The 18,793-nt window shown below is 44.8% G+C and overlaps 2 protein-coding genes across 11 annotated transcripts; one reads left to right on the top strand and one right to left on the bottom strand.

The window, feature by feature from the left end:
* Positions 1 to 4,873: 4,873 nt before the first annotated feature.
* On the top strand, positions 4,874 to 12,611 carry LOC120707800 (receptor-like serine/threonine-protein kinase ALE2). 10 transcript variants are annotated; one of them, XM_039992808.1, is made up of 11 exons: positions 4,880 to 5,154; positions 5,243 to 6,206; positions 7,183 to 7,314; positions 7,977 to 8,099; positions 8,218 to 8,361; positions 8,832 to 8,939; positions 9,043 to 9,411; positions 9,618 to 9,866; positions 10,372 to 10,779; positions 11,124 to 11,367; positions 11,457 to 12,611. In XM_039992808.1, the coding sequence occupies exons 2-11, from the start codon at positions 6,083 to 6,085 to the stop codon at positions 12,079 to 12,081; spliced, it is 2,526 nt and encodes an 841-aa protein (XP_039848742.1). In that variant the 5' UTR covers positions 4,880 to 5,154; positions 5,243 to 6,082; the 3' UTR covers positions 12,082 to 12,611. The 10 variants fall into 10 exon arrangements, with proteins under 10 accessions (XP_039848749.1, XP_039848742.1, XP_039848745.1 ...); XM_039992809.1 differs by lacking the exon at positions 4,880 to 5,154 and having other exon boundaries at positions 5,865 to 5,958; positions 5,996 to 6,206; positions 11,457 to 12,579; XM_039992815.1 differs by lacking the exon at positions 7,977 to 8,099 and having other exon boundaries at positions 4,874 to 5,154; positions 9,618 to 9,725.
* Positions 12,612 to 12,882: 271 nt separating this feature from the next.
* On the bottom strand, positions 12,883 to 16,578 carry LOC120707802 (5'-nucleotidase SurE-like). Its single transcript, XM_039992818.1, has 10 exons — positions 16,119 to 16,578; positions 15,843 to 15,937; positions 15,671 to 15,738; positions 15,538 to 15,581; positions 15,384 to 15,461; positions 15,126 to 15,279; positions 13,988 to 14,140; positions 13,793 to 13,903; positions 13,533 to 13,598; positions 12,883 to 13,456 (listed from the first exon to the last, which is right to left on the bottom strand). The coding sequence occupies exons 1-10, from the start codon at positions 16,412 to 16,414 to the stop codon at positions 13,286 to 13,288; spliced, it is 1,236 nt and encodes a 411-aa protein (XP_039848752.1). The 5' UTR covers positions 16,415 to 16,578; the 3' UTR covers positions 12,883 to 13,285.
* Positions 16,579 to 18,793: the final 2,215 nt, after the last annotated feature.

Below are 18,793 nucleotides of genomic sequence, written 5' to 3'. Positions count from 1 at the left end.
ATAGAGATTAGAGAATCTGCTGAGTTTTGGAGTTGTTTTTATTGCGTATCTGATTGATTCGAAATATCCATTCTGAACTCCGAATGGTACAGTGCACACACGCTCGAGCCTGCACTGGTTGTCTGCATCTACGAGATTTGATCGGTCAGTGCAGTATCTACTAGGAGTTCCTCGTGTGTGTGTTTTTTTTTCTCAACGTGAAATCAGAACAAAGACGCAAGTTTAGGTCGGTACTGGGTACGTAGTATGTTCTACGAAGTCAGCAAAATGTAGCTAGGGGCAACTGAAATTTCAAAGGACGAGTCGGTTCGGCACATGTCAAATCCCGATTTTTGAATAATCGCTCTCGGAGAACGGCATCGCGATCCTCTGATTTGGACGTGAGGCAAGGCACCCGGGCTGCCGTTAAATCTTTGCATGTTCAGATTGCTTTTGCCTTAAAACAAGAGTTCGGAATATGCCGGTTCTTCTCCATTTACTCCAGCCGCTTATTCCTGGAACATCCTACTTTCTTCTGAAAAGTATCAGAGCCCAGAAGTCAAATCCTGCTCGTCGCTGCCTTGTTTAGATCCCAAAATATTTTTGATCAAAAAGATCATATCAAATATTTAGACACATACATGAAATATTAAATGTGGATAAAAGAAAAAAAATCAATTGCACAGTTTGCGTGCAAATTGCGAAACGAATCTTTTGAGTCTAATTGCGCCATGATTTGACAATGCAGTACTACAGTAAACATTTATTAATGACAAATTAATTAGGTTTAATAAATTTATCTTACAGTTTACATGCAGAATCTATAATTTGTTTTGTTATTAGTTTACGTTTAATACTTCAAATTAATGTCCGTATATTTAAAAATTTCACTCTAAAAGAACTGACGATCTGTAATTTAGTTTTAGCCTTCTCCTTTTCCTTCCCCCGTCCATATCCACGAGACTGCACTCTGATTCAGCAATTCAGCTCGCAGCCCCGCACCCCCCCCCCCCCCCCCGCACGGAGGACTTCTTGTGCTTGGCCATGTTTGGTTTCCTGCGAAATTCTTTAAAAAAAAATAAATGTATGCATGGAGTACTAAATAAAATTTATTTTCAAAACTTTTTTACGAATGGATGTAATTTTCCGAGCCGAATCTAATGAGCCAAGTTCCATCATGATTGGCTACAGTGATGCTACAGTAACCACCCCTAATCATCTTCTAATCATACGGTCAAAAGACTTATTAGCTACATCACATGCTACAGTGCCATAATTTTGAAGATTATTTTGTAATTAAACTTCATTTAATATTTCTAATTAATAATCAATAAGGTGAAAAATTTTCATAAAAACTTTTTCACCCCCGTAACCTTGCTCCAGGCTGTGGATGGGGACCGACCGACCGGGCGATGGGGAGAGCACAGCGCCCTGAGTCCCTGATCTGAATCTGGACTTGAGTACTTGACTGACCCGTCGTAGATGGGGGGCACATGGCCGGCGCCCGGACATGTCGCGCCGGCCTAGTCAGGGTCTCATTGAATTTTGAAGCGCGGATTCCTTGTCCATCCTAGGATCCCGCCCCGGACCGACCGCACGGCTCGATCGAGACGGGACGGCATGCATGCGCCGGCAGCACCACGGCACCACCAGGCACAAGCAGCAGATCAGCGCGGAGGTGGGTGGGCACGGAACGGGGGAGGCCGCGGACCACCGTCCAACAGCACAGGCACAACGAAACGAATAGCGCGGGACAGACCTACTTGCGGTGGTCCGCAGCGTCACGTCCGCCTCGCCACGGCCCACGCCAACAGCGACCGCGCCGCGCTTCCCTCCTCCTCGCACACCACGCACGGGCCGTTTGGCTTTCGGTTTCAGGTTTCCCGTGCGTCCGCGCAACGTCGATGCGCCGTCGTCGGTCGGAGCAGGTCGTGTGTGCTCACAGACAAACCAATTCTCCTACGGAACCACTGCTTGAGAGCAACAGGGATCAGCAAACGGTTCCCCTTCGTCTCCGCAGCAATGACGATCAGTCGTCATCAGTCAGATGCAGATCAGGTTATTCCACGTACAAACAATTTGTTTCGACTTTCGTGGGTCCTACTCATTCAACTCCGATCCACAGCGCGCGCACTACTTGCGGTGAGATCTGGGGCGAAAGCGAAGACCCAGTCGGAAATCCATTGGACCGGAAGAAAAGGTCTCTCCTCGATCCACCTGCGATTTGCGCTTATCTACCTGACCTCGTCACCATCCTCCATCTCCCGCGGGTTCCGCCCACCGCGCGCCGCCCATGGCGTCATGCGTCAACACGTCCGTCCGTGCCCGTCCGTTCCCGACTCCGGCAAAGCTAGCTACCCCGACCCCAACCGTTCCTCGTGCCGTTAACCGGAAGGTTTCGTCGTCGGCACGCTGGGTTCGGGTGTCGTCTCCGCCGCTCCGTTTCCCCGGCGCGGGAGGGTCAAAAGCTGGCCTAACTCCGCCGACCGGCCGACGCAAGCCGGGCGGGCGCGCTGGGTGGGGTCACCCGGCGAATCGGAGTTGCGCACCGAATTCCACCGGGGGCTTCGTTCGCTTCTTCTCTGGGTCGGTCGTCGTCGTCGAATTTCCACGCCAATTTGACAAGGCTGACTTCGCTAGAATGCATGGATAAGCTTGCCCCTGCAGCATCATAGAGTTTTTTTTTTTGGAGAGGGGGGGGGGGGGGTGGCACGGTTCCATTCCATGCATGCTTCACTTCCAGATCCAAACACGTTTTATGCGTTGGCAATCACGTTTTTCCTTTTGTTTGCCTGTAAAATCGTTGATTAATGATCATGCGCATGAATCTGGAACGCAGAGAACGATTGCTGCTGTTTTTTCTCTGTGGTTGTATGACAAGACTGCATGTCTACCTTTCCCGTTGCATAGGCAACACCACGTAAATGTCACGTACCTACCAGCAGGGCCCTCTCCAAATGACATTTTCAGCACCTAGGATCGATAAAGGCAGGATTACTGTGTTAATTACCTCTCGCCAATCACTAGCAAGTAGGGGTAGTTGTACTGCCCAAGTGCCCATTGAAAGGAAATTAGATGGCTGTTCAAGGCTTCAAGCTAGCATTAGCAACGCCATCCCCTGCTTCTAGTCCTGGCTATGCTAGTTGTTCCGGTTACAGAGCAGGAACTGAATGAGTTCTGGTGGGCACTGACGGGGTAAAAAACGTGATAAGCATGCGTGCGTGTCCATCGGCGTACCAGACTACCAGTAACGTGAAGCACGCGATATATCTTAGGATTCCGGGTGGTTTTCGTGTGTCACGTCTCAGATCAATTAGCATGCAGCCAGGGGGGGAAAAAGGACATGTGAAAAGCTTTAGCCATATTTGGGCCGGATAATTTAAGAAATCCCACTTTTAGCGTACTACTACTACTACTGCTAGTCGCTTGTTTGGCGCCTAATTCTAGCCGGGAAGGAAGAGAAGTTCTAGCTCGCTCTCATAGTCTCATTGCTGTCAGAGACAGCTAGTACACGCAAGGCACTTGGACTTGGATCACAGCCGCCCGGCCGGTTCGCTCGCTTTGCGATCTTCCTTCCGCGCCTTCTCGGCCGCTCGATCTATTGATAGTTTTTGCGCCGTGGGACTGCACGTCTGCACGATCATTATCTTATTGATGAATCCGTTTGTTCGAGCCCTCATGCTTTTCCTTTTTGAAATGCCCCGCGCATAGGACCGCATTATTATGAGTGCACCTAGTGGCCTTGATGTTCCCAGTGGCGTGCGTGATGACCTCAGCGGGATGTAGCATGACGTCACGTCTGTGCTGTGGCCGCTTTGGCTAATTGATGATCGATTGAGCGCATCGGACCCCATGCTACTCTCCGTCGCGATGCCGACTATCATTAATTAATTAGCCGGTAGTTTTGCATGTTCATTTTATAGGGAAAAAAGTTTCATCATGGTCGCGCGTACTTGATGGGTGGTCTTGAGAGCAGGCTTGTTTGCCAAGCAACAGCGGCAGCTACCAGTGCGTGACGTGCTCGGTTAGCACCTACTTGGAAGGGCAAAATCTTTTCCAAAAAGAAGAAACAACACTTTTGAGTATACATGGTACATGGATTTGGAAATTTGGCGTATGACATTGAGGTGGCGATATGCTTATAGGAAGAAAATTTTAATGATTTGCCTGCTCAATCTTCGAAAATGCTTATATGGGTAAAAATTGCATACGTGTGTTTATAAAGATGAGTGTGCCACGTTCTGAGTGTCTGAATATAGTGAAATTTAGCTACACTCTGTTTAGTGTTTAGTGTGAGGTTTCTTGCGGGCACTATTGGAGTTGAGCTAGCTCACGTGAAACATTTGTTTCCCTGCTACGAACTCCAGGTCATCGTCTCTTCCTCTCCTTCTAGCCTAGGGCATGTACAACCCACAGACGGCTTGTTATCTGTAAGTGTCTAGATCACTGCACACAGACAACAAAATACACAACTTGTACAATGATCTGTCTATTAGGCTGTCTCTTTACTATTTAATACAGGTATTTGCGTATAAATCTTTGGTGATCAAGTGTAACTTTGATCTTTGCATCCTCTATTGTTGCTTGATTGAGAAAATGAAATGATGAATAATGTTTGGTTTGTTTGTGCAAATTTTTACATGTGGGACATAAAATAAAAATTTACGAAATACATGAAAAAGAAAGAAAAAAATTAATTGTTCACGTATCCTTATCTCTTCCTGTCTCTATCCTGAAATCTTGTGGCTCTCCTATCTCTCGTCTCTATCCTCTCTTCTCTCTTGGTTCTCGTTCATGGTCCGCTGCTTGCTTCTCAGCACTCGGCTTGGAGCACCACCAGCGGCGGCGGCGGCCAGCACTGGCGTAAGCAGGGGGTGGGCTCGGAGCTGCGGAGCACTGGCGCCATCTATCAGCCACGCCGCCCTTGCTACATCCGCCGGCACCGTCCGCTTGCTCTGCCTTCTCGGTGCGGCGCAGGCCACCTTCGGAGAGGGCAGGTGCTAGCGGCGACGCATGCCACCTTCGGCGAGCAGGCGCGAGTAGACCGTAGGGGATCCATCGTCACCGTCGCCGACTCGCAGCTGCAGCAGCGGAAGCATGGAGCCGTCGTTTTCGCTCAGGCAACGGGCTGAGGCTGTCGCCTCGCGAGAGGACGATCGAGGCCGTCGCCTCCCGGTTTGTCCTCAATAATCACAATTAACCAGTTATAAACGGCGTAATAATTACTGTTGTACATGTCCTAACGCCCCATCGCTCTGTGCAGTGAACTCGCTTTTCAACCGAGTCTAGAAGCCCAACCGCAAGCCTATTCCGGCGGTTGTACAGCGGTGGCCCCGTCCGTGATGTCACTGATTGCCGCTGTCCCCAAAAAAGTGGCGAAACGGAGGCCCACGCGTCCACCACCATGGATGAACGGATCAGCCGGTCCACCGCACCGCAGCGCCACTGCTGCTCGCCCGTCTCCACGCCACCAAACGAATCGCGACCCTACCGAACAACGATCCAATCCCAAACAACACCCAGAAAGTCCGGTGGCCGGGTCCTCCCTCTGCCTCTCCCCGTCCTCCCATGTCGCTGCCAACCCCTCCGCCGTTTGGCGCCGCAAGAAAACCAGTCGGAAAAAACCTCAGAAAAACCCCGCGCCGCGCGGCCAGATCACGGAGACGGCGCGGCGAATCGCCGAGCGCCAGCGCCGCGGATCGCAGCAGAGCCAGGCAGGCAGGCGTGGGGGCGGACGGAGGAGCAGCTCCGGGGCTCCGGGCCTTTCGCCATCCCGCCCCCATCCCCGATTAAAAAACTTACCGCTCACTGCTCGCTTTGCTGGTCGCTGGCTTTGCGTTGTGCGCGCGTGCTCGGCTCCCCACCCGCCGCCCGCCCGCCCGCCCCATTCGTTTACCGGGTCCGGTCTCCGCCCCCCGAATCTTTTCCCTCCTCGCGCTCCGCAGCAGCACCACCGCCACCCGGCTCGCGCGTGCAGCGTGTTGGGGCCGGACTAGCAGTACTGCCGGGGATTGATTGAGATGTGATCGGAGCTCGGCTGTCGGTCGGGGGTTTTTCGTTGCCATCGGACCGTGGCGCTGGGAGGAGGCAAGCTGGCGGGGAGATGTGGCGGCGCGGAGGAGGACGAGGACGAGGACGAGGACGAGGAGGGGGAGGTTTGGGCGGCTGCTGTGCGCTCCTCGCCGCCGCGTTGGTAGTCTCCGCGCTCGTGATCCGTGGTGGTGGAGGTACGTACGAATACGACTGTACGTCTGTACGAGTCGCCTCGCCTCTGGGTTGCTCGGTGGGAGTTTGGTGGTTTCCTCTTTTTCCTATGGGTAGTTCTATCAGGATCACGCGCGCGTGGGTGCTCATGTAGCTTACTTCCCTCAATTTTTGCTGTTAAACTGATGACTGAATCGTGCGTTCCACTTTAGAGTTAACTTCATTCGATCCTTTGATCCTTATTTTTGGATGCGGACTATTGTTAGAGGACGTTGGGGCGTGTCCTGAAGACACCCCAAGCTTAAGTAAAACCATGAAGAATATCCATGTAATTCAAATTTTGGATACAAAATTTGAAGTTTATTCGGTTCCAGAAAAAAAAGGAAGTTTATGCTGAAATTTTGGCATGATCGATCTGGTATCCATTATCTAGGATGCTTATTACTCCTCTTTTCACGAATAGGATAATTGTATTGCATCTGTTAATTTCAAGGCTTAATTGTGTTATATACCTACAACAGTGTGTAATAGGCATTTTTGGACGAAATTAATGAATAATGATTGAAGTGACAGAGGATGAGAAATAATTCATGCAGATAACCACACAGTATGATGTCAGTTGAAATCAGGAATTTAATGCAGTAGGCATATCAGTAGTATTTGAGGCAAGGGATGAGGCTTTATACATTATAAATATAAAGCAAGAATCCTTTGGTGCAAACCAGCATCTAGATTGGTGTTAAGCAGTACCTAATCATATAATACTGGGCAGTTAGCACTATGTGTGTGATTGTCTATGAAGCACACTTGTTAGATTATTTTCACCATAGGCTCTTCAATCCTTCTCATTTTACTGATGGTGAGAAATAAGAAAAAAAAATACTGTGCTGATTTTTTACTCTGTTCCACTTGGAGAGACAAGCAAGTTCCGTGAACTGCATATGGCACTTTATGCTGGTAAAAAGTCATTGAATATTCTGTTTCATCATTTTTTTGAAGGATTGAAGCAATCTCATGCACCTGCAGTTGCTCGCAAGGTTCTTCTATCCATAACGAGTTGGCATCCACACAATAACTTGGATAGTGTGCCCCATCCATCTCAAATACAAGATCAAAGGCTCAAACGTGTAGGTCTGTAACTAAACATTGTATACTTCAATGTTTTGCAATTTTCATTTTTATAGATTTTGATTCATGTTTCTGAGCTAAACATGATTGTCCATACTCCATACTGTTTCTTTGCTAGGATTAACTGCAAAGTTATTTAGCATACATGTTAACAAACGGCAGGAACAATAAGCGCTGAGCTCAGCAATCAACCACAATGTTTTCCCCTTTATTTATCTGCCTTAAATGGTTTGGTTTCACCACCTAAACAAGCAGTGATACCTGCGATGTAACCTAGTGCTCAACCAGACCATTTTTATCAATCCCAGACGATCAATCTTTTACATTCTCTAATTTCATTTTTTTTAAAACAAATACCTGAAACCAGCATCTGAACCTCCTCCATATCTTCCTTTATCAGAAGTCATTCAGTACCACCAGCTACTTCACTCGTAATTGACCAATGACCACCATAAGCATAAGGTTGTTGAATCTAAGGCTATAACATATGAACATGTCATAAATTATTAGCTGATGACATGGCATCGAGTTTCTCACACTTACTAACCTGAAATCTGTTGCAACCTATTGTTCTCATGGCAGCAGCTCCTCAACCATCTATACCTAGTGCCATCATGCATTCTATTGCTGATAAATAAAGTGATTCATGAAGTTATGTCATGCAGGACCTGCTGTTTCTCCCTCAAATTCTCCCATTATCCATAGGAAAAGACATGGCATTCCAGTTGCTGCCCCTCCAAAGGAACACTCCAGCCACTCACCACCTGCAAATCGTAGACACCACAAAGGCACGCACCTGCTGAGAACACAAATAATGAAAATAATGCGCTCATCTCACAAAATTGATGTTTGATGCAGGCTCTTTTTGTCCTGCTCTGCACAAAACTAACAATACTTCTGCAACAGGCCATGGAAATTCTGGTTTACATCATAGTCCTACACCTGCACCTGCACCTGTACGTTTGCCTCCATCAAAAGGAAGGAGACAAGGAAATTCCGCTTATGCTCCACGCCATTCCCATCAATACCATTCACCATCATATTCTCCAGGTTATCACTTGCTCATTATATTGCCTAATTTGTTCTATGCGCCACAAATGCTCCACGGCTCCAGCCATGCCCCCTAAGAATGAGCACCACCTTTTTGTGCCGGGCGTACTAAACATATTAAGTTTGGTCATGCTTAAGCATGCATGCTGCCATCATTTAGCATTGAATCTAGAAGTTTTGAGACATCCCATGCACATGACTCGTTTTAGACATTGGCAAGATGAGTCCGTACTTGATTGAGATTCAACATTTAATATACAAAATTGATCAAGACTTCTTAATATGAATACACAAACTATCCTGCCCTATTATGCACATTTGAATCTCTTTGCAACAATAGTCACACAGGCCTTTTATTCTATATGTCAAAATGGATCCTATCTTATTTCGCCAGAAGTAATTTAGGCTTCCATTGGTTCAATATGAATGTAACTATAATATTTTTTTTCAATACCACTACATCTATGCAGGACCTGCTCTACCGCCCATTCATCCACCTGAAACTCCTGCATTTAAAAAGCCCAAGGCTTTGGCACCAGCGCCTAGCCAATCGCTGCTACCTCCACCGACGATTTCATGTATGCTGAGAATACAATTGCCATTTGATTTCATAAATTCTCAGATAGTTAGCTACAGATTGCTTAGCTTTTGTCCGTTCACCTTTCTTTTTTGTTTTGCTAGACTGCACAGCTTCCTGTCAAGATCCTCAGACCAATAGTCCTCCAGGAACGACATGCCTCTGTGTGTTGCCGATAAAAGTCGAGCTTCGCTTTGATATAGCATTGTACACGTTTTTTACACTGGTTCCAGAACTTGCACAAGATATTGCATCTGGAGTGCTCATGAATCAAAGTCAAGTTCGTGTCATGGGAGCAAATGCTGCACCTGATGACCCTGAGAAGACAATTGTCTTTATTGATCTCGTGCCACTGGGACCAAAATTTGACAATGCGACAGCACATTTAGTATTTGAAAAGTTTTGGCAGAAGAAGGTCATCATAAACTCTATGCATTTTGGAAATTATGACGTGTTGGGTGTTCTTTACCAAGGTGAGAGAGTTCCTCACGACTTTTTGATGTTCCACTTAATATTCATTTTCTAATTATGTTAACCTCTTCAATCTTTATTTTTAATTAGTCCAGTATTTGATTTGAACTGTAAATTATTTTATACTATTCTGGTCATTAATTCACTTTCTGGTCTTCTTCCCTTACAAAGCATTGGTCATGATAAATGGTTTCATTTACTCATGCAGGTCTTCCTCCGCCACCACCAACAAGCATGAACAATGGTCTTAGCAATATAAATGGTCCAAAGTTACATCCACTTGCTGCTGATGTGGGAAATCATAGAGAAAGAAAAGGCAAGGGCATAATTGTTATAATTATTCTATCAAGTGTTTTTGCTTTTATTTTATGTGCTGGAGCTGCACTGGTGGTTTATTTCAAACTTAGAAGCCACAGTCATTTAACTGAAGCATCACTTGTGCCAACAAAACCTGCAGGTACGAAGACATTCTGTCTGTGGATTATTGTTGCCTTTTTGTTCCATACCTTTCTGTGTGTCACCTTTGAAAAGTCAGCAAAATGCAGCGTAGCGAGCCTCCTTTCTTCTAGAAACATAATTTGCCTTTTTTTTCTCTGTGGAAAGACGAACCATGTGCAGCAGATAGTAATATATCTTTATAGTTATATGTTAGAGAAAAACAGGAGTTTGTTTATCACATTTTCCTTGCCTTAGCTGCTGCAAACTAATATGCTTATCCTGTTTTAAGCTTTCAAGGGCACTGAGAAAGAGAGAAATGTTATTCTTAAAGAAAAAAAAAAATCTCCATGTGACTGTGTGAGATTAAGTGTTCATTTTCATGCTTCATGGTGAAATGCGAAAGTACTTGCATCACACTTGAGAAATCTCAAGACTTACAGTTACAATTTTACAAGTTCATTAAGATATGATGCTGGTTCTGTTATTCTTTTCCTCTCAATAGTTGCATTGCATTGGAAATGCAGGTCCTGGTTCTGCAATGGTCGGGATCAGGCTAGAAAGCAGACCTATTTCAGCATCACCATCCTTCAGCTCAAGCTTGGTGGCATATAACGGATCTGCCAAAACGTTTAGCCTGGCTGAGATGGAGAAAGCCACACAGGGATTTGATGAGTCCAGAATTATTGGTGAGGGTGGTTTCGGGCGTGTCTATGAAGGTATTCTTGAGGATGGAGAACGGGTTGCTATCAAGGTTCTAAAGCGGGATGACCAACAAGGTACCCGGGAATTTTTGGCTGAGGTCGAGATGCTTAGCCGATTGCACCATAGGAATTTGGTTAAGCTGATAGGTATATGCACAGAGGGGCATAGCCTATGTTTGGTATATGAGCTTGTTCCAAATGGCAGTGTGGAATCCCACTTGCATGGTAAAGGTTTGCTCTTTTTGCCATAACTTCACTTTCTAAGACTTTCTTCATTTGATCATAATAACTTATAGGAGCCAAACAGTTAAATAACAGAAAACATCCAGATTATATTCTGTAGTGGAATAGAGCTTTATAACGGTGTCACTCACATGAAACTTCCCAGTGCTAGTTTTGAATTGCACCATTTCAAAATGTTGATACTTGATACCAACAAAATACAGGCTTGTGCTTTAGAACTTTTTAATATGGTTCAAGGGTTGTATAGTATGTATCCTCGATTTACTCGTAATATATACCAACACTATATTTCCTTGGACTGCTGAATGGAATATTATTATGATTCTAAGCAGGATCAGACAAGGGGGCTGCTCGGCTTGATTGGGATGCTAGGCTCAGAATTGCACTTGGTGCAGCACGTGCACTTGCGTATTTGCATGAAGATTCAAGTCCACGTGTCATACACCGTGACTTCAAGTCAAGTAACATCTTATTGGAATATGACTTCACCCCAAAGGTGTCAGACTTTGGCTTAGCGAGAACTGCTTTGGGGGAGGGAAATGAGCATATTTCAACTCGTGTCATGGGAACTTTTGGGTATGTTGAATCTGAATTTATCATCTTTACTATCTCAGAGCTTATTCACTATCAACTTATGTTACAAATTTATGATTAATTCCTATTAGGTATGTTGCTCCTGAATATGCGATGACTGGGCATCTTCTAGTAAAAAGTGATGTTTACAGCTACGGTGTTGTTCTTCTTGAGCTTCTTACAGGGAGGAAACCGGTAGATATGTCAAGACCTCCTGGACAAGAGAACTTAGTAGCATGGGCTAGTTCTCTACTTACAAGCAGGGATGGTCTGGAATCAATCATAGATCCTTCACTTGGGAGAAGCATTCCATTTGACAGCATCGCCAAAGTAGCAGCCATTACTTCTATGTGTGTTCAGCCTGAGGTGGATCAGCGCCCATTCATGGGAGAAGTGGTTCAAGCTCTGAAGTTGGTATGCAATGAAGGCAGTGAGTTCAACGAGTCCACAAGCTTTAGCCAAGATTTGCATATCCAGGATGTTGAGACCATGAGTAGAGCAAGTATGGATATGGACATCGATCCAGCTCTATCTGCCGAGCTGTTTACTTCATCAGCAGGTTATGATGCTGTGGATGCATCTGGTTCTTTCCGACGATATTCAAATTCAGGTCCTCTAAGAGTAGGGAGAGCTGGACACAATAAAGAGAGGGGACTGTCAACTGGCAGCTCGAGTGAACACGTTGGGCTACAAAGATTTAGGATTGATTCAGAGTAGTCAGCCCGCAGGCAGCTCACTATGTTGTGAGCATCGAAGGAACACGCACTGGCTTATTTTTTTTCCAAGCCAGATTTCACTCATCGGGAATATCTGTGGCCTTGAAGTCAACTTTGGTTGTGACCGGGAAGTCAGCTGTGTAACCAGCAGCGTACCAGCTTCAGCTGTGATCGGGGAGTCAATGAAGGCACTGCAGAATGGAACAGTTACTGCTACCTTCTACTATTGCTTTACTATTCTCATTGGCTTCTTTCGAATCTGATACAAGGCTACTTCGCACGTTTTTTTGTACAGTGCTAGAGATGTATAGATGCCTTCAGAAAGGAGGGTACACAAGCAAGGTCTTCAACTGTAGATCTCCAACTTTCCCTTTGTATCATGTGTACATCAACTGAAATCTCAGGGCAATCGTGCGCAAGCTGTCACCATTTTTGGGTTAACAAAATGAACTTTTGTCTCCTTAAGCTGCAAACTCTTGCATATTTCTCCGGTTGTCAATATATTGTCATTGTGATGCTTGACTGTTTTCATTTTTTTTTATTTGAGTGGCGGACTTTTCTCTGGTCATTCAGACAAAACTAGATGGTTGGTGTACAGGCAGCGTCACAAATGAAAGGAGCTTACAACATTCGCCATTACGCCTGGAACCATGTGTCATGCATTCAACAACAAACTGGGTCAGCAGATAATGCGATTTCTGAATTCTGACGTATCCAAACTACAAGCATAAAAACACGTCCAGATACCCATTGCCTAGTAGAAGGAAAAGTAAAAAAAAAAATACAAAAGTCAAGACGTCACTACCACAAAAGTCAGGATGACATTACCACATTGAATGGCTGCAACAGCATTTCAAGTTACAAGCGGCCAATTTTGGCAGCCATCGTTCAGACGGGAACAAGACAAAATCAACCACATATCCCATGCTGAATAAAACACCTTCCTAGAACAAACCACACTGAAAAAATAGTGGGGGCTGGGCAGTATTCATCTGTTACATCCAAAATGTAGAGGCATCTGCATCAAATCATTTTGCACGGCCAAGGAAGCCGGCAATTGGCAGAAAGATGAACAAAAAAAATTGAAATTGCACTGAACAATATCAAGCGCAAAAGGCTAAACAAATCAAACCCAATAAAGAGAAGAGATAAAAGACCACCATCACTGCAAGAACTAAGACACCTATGGAGTGTGTACATGTTTGTTAGGCTGCTGACGGGTCTTCTTTTTCCTCAGCAGCAATTTGTTGGTCAGCTGTAGCTGGAGCAGCTTCCTTTTCTTTGCCTAGAGATACAACTGCTGAGAGACAATCTGAAACTGGGGCTCCAATGTCAGCCTCCACTTGCCCATGTATATTCAGAGGAGTGACAGATATCTGTAGGTTGTAAAGTGGGGTAAATATTAGGGCATTTGTAAAGGACACAAACATACACATGAGACAGCACACTCACAAATCCATTCTCCATAGCCCTTAAATCGATATCTTCATCTAAATCTTCATGTTGCTTCTCGACAAACTGCATGTTATGTAACAAGAGAAGAAAATAGTTCTCAAGTGCTTTGAGGATACCACTTATGCACCTAGGAACATGCTCTAGGCTCTCACAAGTAATCAACAGCAGAATACCCCAAGTTAAAGAAGTGGCTTGAACAGCAAACAATGTGATATTTGCTATGTGACTTTGTCAAATTGACTGGACAGTGTAATTACCTCAGCACGGAATAACTTCTTCACTACTTCACGTGCCTCTTGTTTACCAGCAGCTGCAACAGACTCAACCTCGACTGTCTTTCGCTGAGCACTAACTCTCCGTGCAGCTCCCTGAAGATAACAGCAAAAATCAATTAAAGAATGTGCTAGTGAGGACATAACAAAATTTCCGTGAATAAAGGAATGTCTTCTTACTGCTGCAGATGCATCCTTCCCAAGCTGTGCCAACTGAATACCGAGGCTTTGATGCATGCCCATAAAGTGTGCAGCAGATGAAGGCCTGTTTGTTGATACAGCTTGCCAACTTTGAGCAGGACTGTATCCACTCTGTTTGGTCAACTTGAAACCCTGGTATCAGAACAGATATAAAATTTAACAAAAATTAGATGTGAAGGGAGAACCGAAATTATATCGGTGCTGTAAGTTTGTTTCTACTACAGCTGTAAAAAAGAATGCAAATCAATTCAATATAAATTAAAGTGAAGTGGTTCACATATGTCCACAAATCATAATTGGCTTCCAACTAATTAGGCTGACATACCCTTACAGACAATCGAATCGAATAACCTTATGATTTGCATACTTATGAATACAAGATTGAGGAATATTGCTTCGCCTGTGGATAAGCTGCTAACGTAGTCCTATAGGACTCATCATTCTGTACAGCTCAGCAGTCAAAGTCAAGCTATGAACCTATAGTGCATACATGCAGCGACACAAATTGAGACGGTGCTTTGCTACACTACACTACAGCAAATATCATGGCACTCAAGGAAGTTCAGAGTCAAGGTATCAGATAGATCCACCTGATTATTCCGATGTATTAAGTCGATTAAAAAAGTGAGCTAAGCACTAGTGATGAAACACAAGAAATTTTTTTTTTATAAAGAGGTCTCATTTGCCTAAACAAGGCAGACTCACTGTAAGTTTATATCATTCTTAAGCCTTGAATCACATGACAGGTGTAGGAAGCAGATGCCTAAGAGATGGCTAGATACTTTCTCAGCATTTTTGTCTGACATGACAAACAGCTCCTACTAACATTCTACATTAGGAAAGTGGAATCTCATTTCTTTGAACATAAACTAACATCTCGAGGAAATTGAAACAGATGCCCTTAATTGATCTCATAACTGTGCTATTTATTGCTCTAGCTAGTTGCAATAGTGTGGTCCATATGTGCTTTCAACTAAGTCTTGAAGTAAGATCATTTCAAAGAAAGTCTTGAAGCAAAACGACCAAATGAGTTCATGTAACCTTGAGCTATTGTGGACTTGTTGGTACTATCGCTCTGAAGTGGAGTCTAAGTTAAGAGAATCATTGAGAAAATGACCTTGTTTGCAGAGGGTGAGCTTGGAATCCCAATATTCAGTAGGCAACCTTTGACGAAATTTCCTTTCTCAATGTCAGCCAAGGCAGCATGTATCGATGGCAAACAGGCCTGAGCTGCATCCTTGAAGTCGCTGTCTTTGCTTTCATCCTTCTTCCTAGCCACATATACCCATCGTGTATAATTAGCATGGACCAATCATAATAATGATGTACAGACTTTGAAATATTATATTCAATACCAGTAGCGAGACATGCTCACCAATTCAATGAAACTGCAATTGAAGGCACCCCATACACTAAGGCCTCCCTTGCAGCAGCAATGGCAGAAGAGTGGAACCTACAGAGTTCTGCAATGAATTAATAAAAAATATAAAACAGACAATAAATGGACCATTTCTGAAACAAGGGCATACATCTCATATCCACAATTTGGTCCCGCGTTAATACCACTGATCACCTGCATAAACCAGACAAATATTATGTTTCAAACAACAAATAAAATTACCCTCAGAGATACCAATGCTAATGACTAAACAAGCGTTATACCAAAGCAGGTGCAGACCAAGGAAACAGCCTCCCAGATAATGCCAATGAGACACAGTCAACCGGTGTGCCTAAGTTACCAATGATCAAAGTCAGCAACGATAGAATATTGGGATCGTGGAAGCTAAGGAATAGTGTGATCCAGACTGCGGGCAGAGGAACGAATGGCCCTCACCGGATATCTCAAAAGCTTTAGCCCCTTTGAAATCCACGGATGTCGCAGTGACGGTCTCACGGACGGTAATTGAGTGGCCGCAGGCTGGCTTGTCCCTTCAAATCAACAAAGCTTCCCAAATTAGTTCAGTTCTATAATCACAGGGCGACAAAATTACTTAGTTTCTACATGCTCGGAACAAATCCAATGGAAGCAAACGATATTATGCGATCTCTGGAGCAATGTAAGGAGCAATTAATTAGTAAGAAGTTGGGCCGTCGGATTGGGGGTACGTACGATTCGGGGGCGCACACGTGGACGTCGCAGCGGCCGCCGGCGACGAGGGCGTCGATGAGCGCCGCGAGACCCGCCGACCGGATCCCCCCGGCGCAGGTCAGCAGAACGACGGGCCTCGACGGCGCCCCATCGGTCAGCGGGGCATCGGGAGCCTCCGCCTTGCCGGATAAGGCGGCGGTTCCGACCTCCTCGGCCGGGGGCGGGCGGCGCGCGGCGAGCACGGACTGGAGGTTGGAAACGAGCGCGGACGGGAGAGGGTTGCGCTTGGGAGCGCCCTCGCCGGAGTTCGCCTCCATCGGCTTCGGCCGCCGGAGAGGTTGTTTGTCGCCTTGTCGGGGATGGCTTTGGGGGAGGAGAGGAGGGAAGGGCGAGGGGGAGAGGGAGGGGGAGGTGTACGGACGAAGCGAATGATGGAAGGAGGAGGCGGCGATGACGGGGAAGGGTTGGAGGAGGTGGGGATGGACTGAAATAGCGAAATGGGCTGGGCGCGCATTCTTTATGGATTTCAAGGCCGGGCCCGCTTTACGTGTAGGGTGAGGAGGCCCCTTTTTTTTTCCTGGCTGCCCGTGTCATATTTGGGGAAACGTTTTGACTTTTGAGTACAGATTCAGCGAAGTGCGGCCAGATTAACTTTGTCGTCATTTGGTGATTAAGCCAGTATCAGTGAAAGTGTTATCAATATAGTTATCAAGACAGTAAATTAGATAATAAACTGAAGGAGTATCATGGTGATGACATTCCTCTCGTATTTTATAACATTCCCCATCATCTCTCTTTATAATGAAATTGCCATATCAGCAAAATTAATGCTCATAACACTCTCACTAAGATTAGTCTTAGTAGTTAATTTTCGAACTCGAAACTTAAACTACTATAATTAGTTCTATATATGTTACTGACTGACAGTGTCCTATGATTTGGGAACGTTGGCATTAGCGACATGGTCATTCTTTGACGAACGCTTTATTTATCAGGGTCAAGATGCTCACTTTTTTATATATACGACACACTTTTTACCAATCAATCTAGGTGGAGCAGGTAAGCTCGTCAGTGCTTCCCGATTGTAGTTGTCGGTTTGGTTGACTAACGCCCTGTTTAGTTTCCAAAAATTTTTCTACAATTTCCGTCACATCGAATTTTTTGGCACATACATAAAGTATTAAATATAGTTGAAAAAAATAACTAATTATACAGTCTAACTGATTAGCACGAGATGAATCTTTTAACCCTAATTAATCCATGATTGGACATTATTTGTCAAGTAACAACGAAATGTGTGCTACAGTACTAAAACCAAAATTTTTTCGCGAACTAAACGCAGCCAGCCTGTTTAAATCCTCCTGGCTTATCATGCGGTGCGGCAGTTGATTTATAGTAGTTTTTATTATAAACTAGCATGTGTGTTGCTATGGTTGAAAAACTCCGTACTTTATAAATACTGACTGATTTTTTTCTACAATAGGTTTTCTTCGATACGAATTTATCATGTTTCATGTGATTGTATATTTGTATCCGAGTCAGTTTAATTTACAATGTAATGTTATTGTTCGGTTCTCATTATATACACTTTGGATCTATTATATTGCACCAAACGAAAATTTATGGTAGAAACGTTGCATATTTTAGTAATAGATAAAGACTAGGTGGTTGGATAATTGAAAATTATAGTTACTTCAAGTGGCTGTTGTTTTTTTTTGGGGGGGGGGGCAACTTTAATGTCTAAATGGCGTTTGTACGTTTGAAAAAACAATACAGACATTCGCAAGAAAAAAAAAGAATATCAATACCGAGAGATACATTCGTGGTACTAAACTTACGGGGCTTTACGGTGGGGACTGGTGAAATGAAATCCGGAAATGTGTTTATATAGCCTTTGGAAACCATGCTGAATTGCTGATGAAAATGATCGGAGAAGGGAAGCCAAACGTGGGGGCACAAAAGTCTTGCGACCAAATTCAACCGCGTTTACGAGGATATTAAAGGCGGCATCTACGACGCCCTGCGCGCTAGCGGGGCCGGGGCTACCGTTCCGTTCCGGCAACGGCGATGCAGATCGCATGGCTTGTCAAAGTAACAGGTCGGTGAAGTAAAAAAAAAAATAGTTTGATCCAGCTTCTATTTTACTTTTACCCCGTCAGCTTCGCATTGCAAATAGCCCATTTTACTTAAAGCAGATGAAATTGAACCTGTAGTAAATCCTACGAAACCGGCCTTAGGATGCGTTCGGTTCGAGAGCGGACTGGAATGGAGGCATTTCTAGAATGGAGCGGCTCGCTGAAAGAATATACCTTCAGATTTCGGAACGAGCTCGTTTCAAAAAAAGACCGAAAACACTTGTCCCACTTGAATGGCCGTCAGCTCCATCCCAGAGTCGGGCACTGGAGCTCGGGGCAGCGAGGCTGCGTGACGTAGAGGGTGGCTGTGACAGATCCGCCGAGTTAAAATGCTTAATTAAGTGTAACCGCCATCATTTGGCGCATTAGACGCATTAGTTTAATTAAGTGTAACTTGACAGGTTGTTTCCAACAATGAATGCGCCAAATAATGACGACTATAATCACGCATGATGACAACAATGAATGCAATCAAGTTTTTAATTTATTTATATTTATTTGAGCAAGAATGCAAACGGTCCACATAAGATATAGGAATAAGGTGAGTAAAAATTAAACAAT

Source organism: Panicum virgatum, chromosome 5K, assembly GCF_016808335.1.
Source record: "Panicum virgatum strain AP13 chromosome 5K, P.virgatum_v5, whole genome shotgun sequence".
NCBI classification, from domain to species: domain Eukaryota; kingdom Viridiplantae; phylum Streptophyta; class Magnoliopsida; order Poales; family Poaceae; genus Panicum; species Panicum virgatum.
Note: the sequence above shows the minus strand (reverse complement) of the source record. Positions and strands in the feature narration are given on the sequence as shown.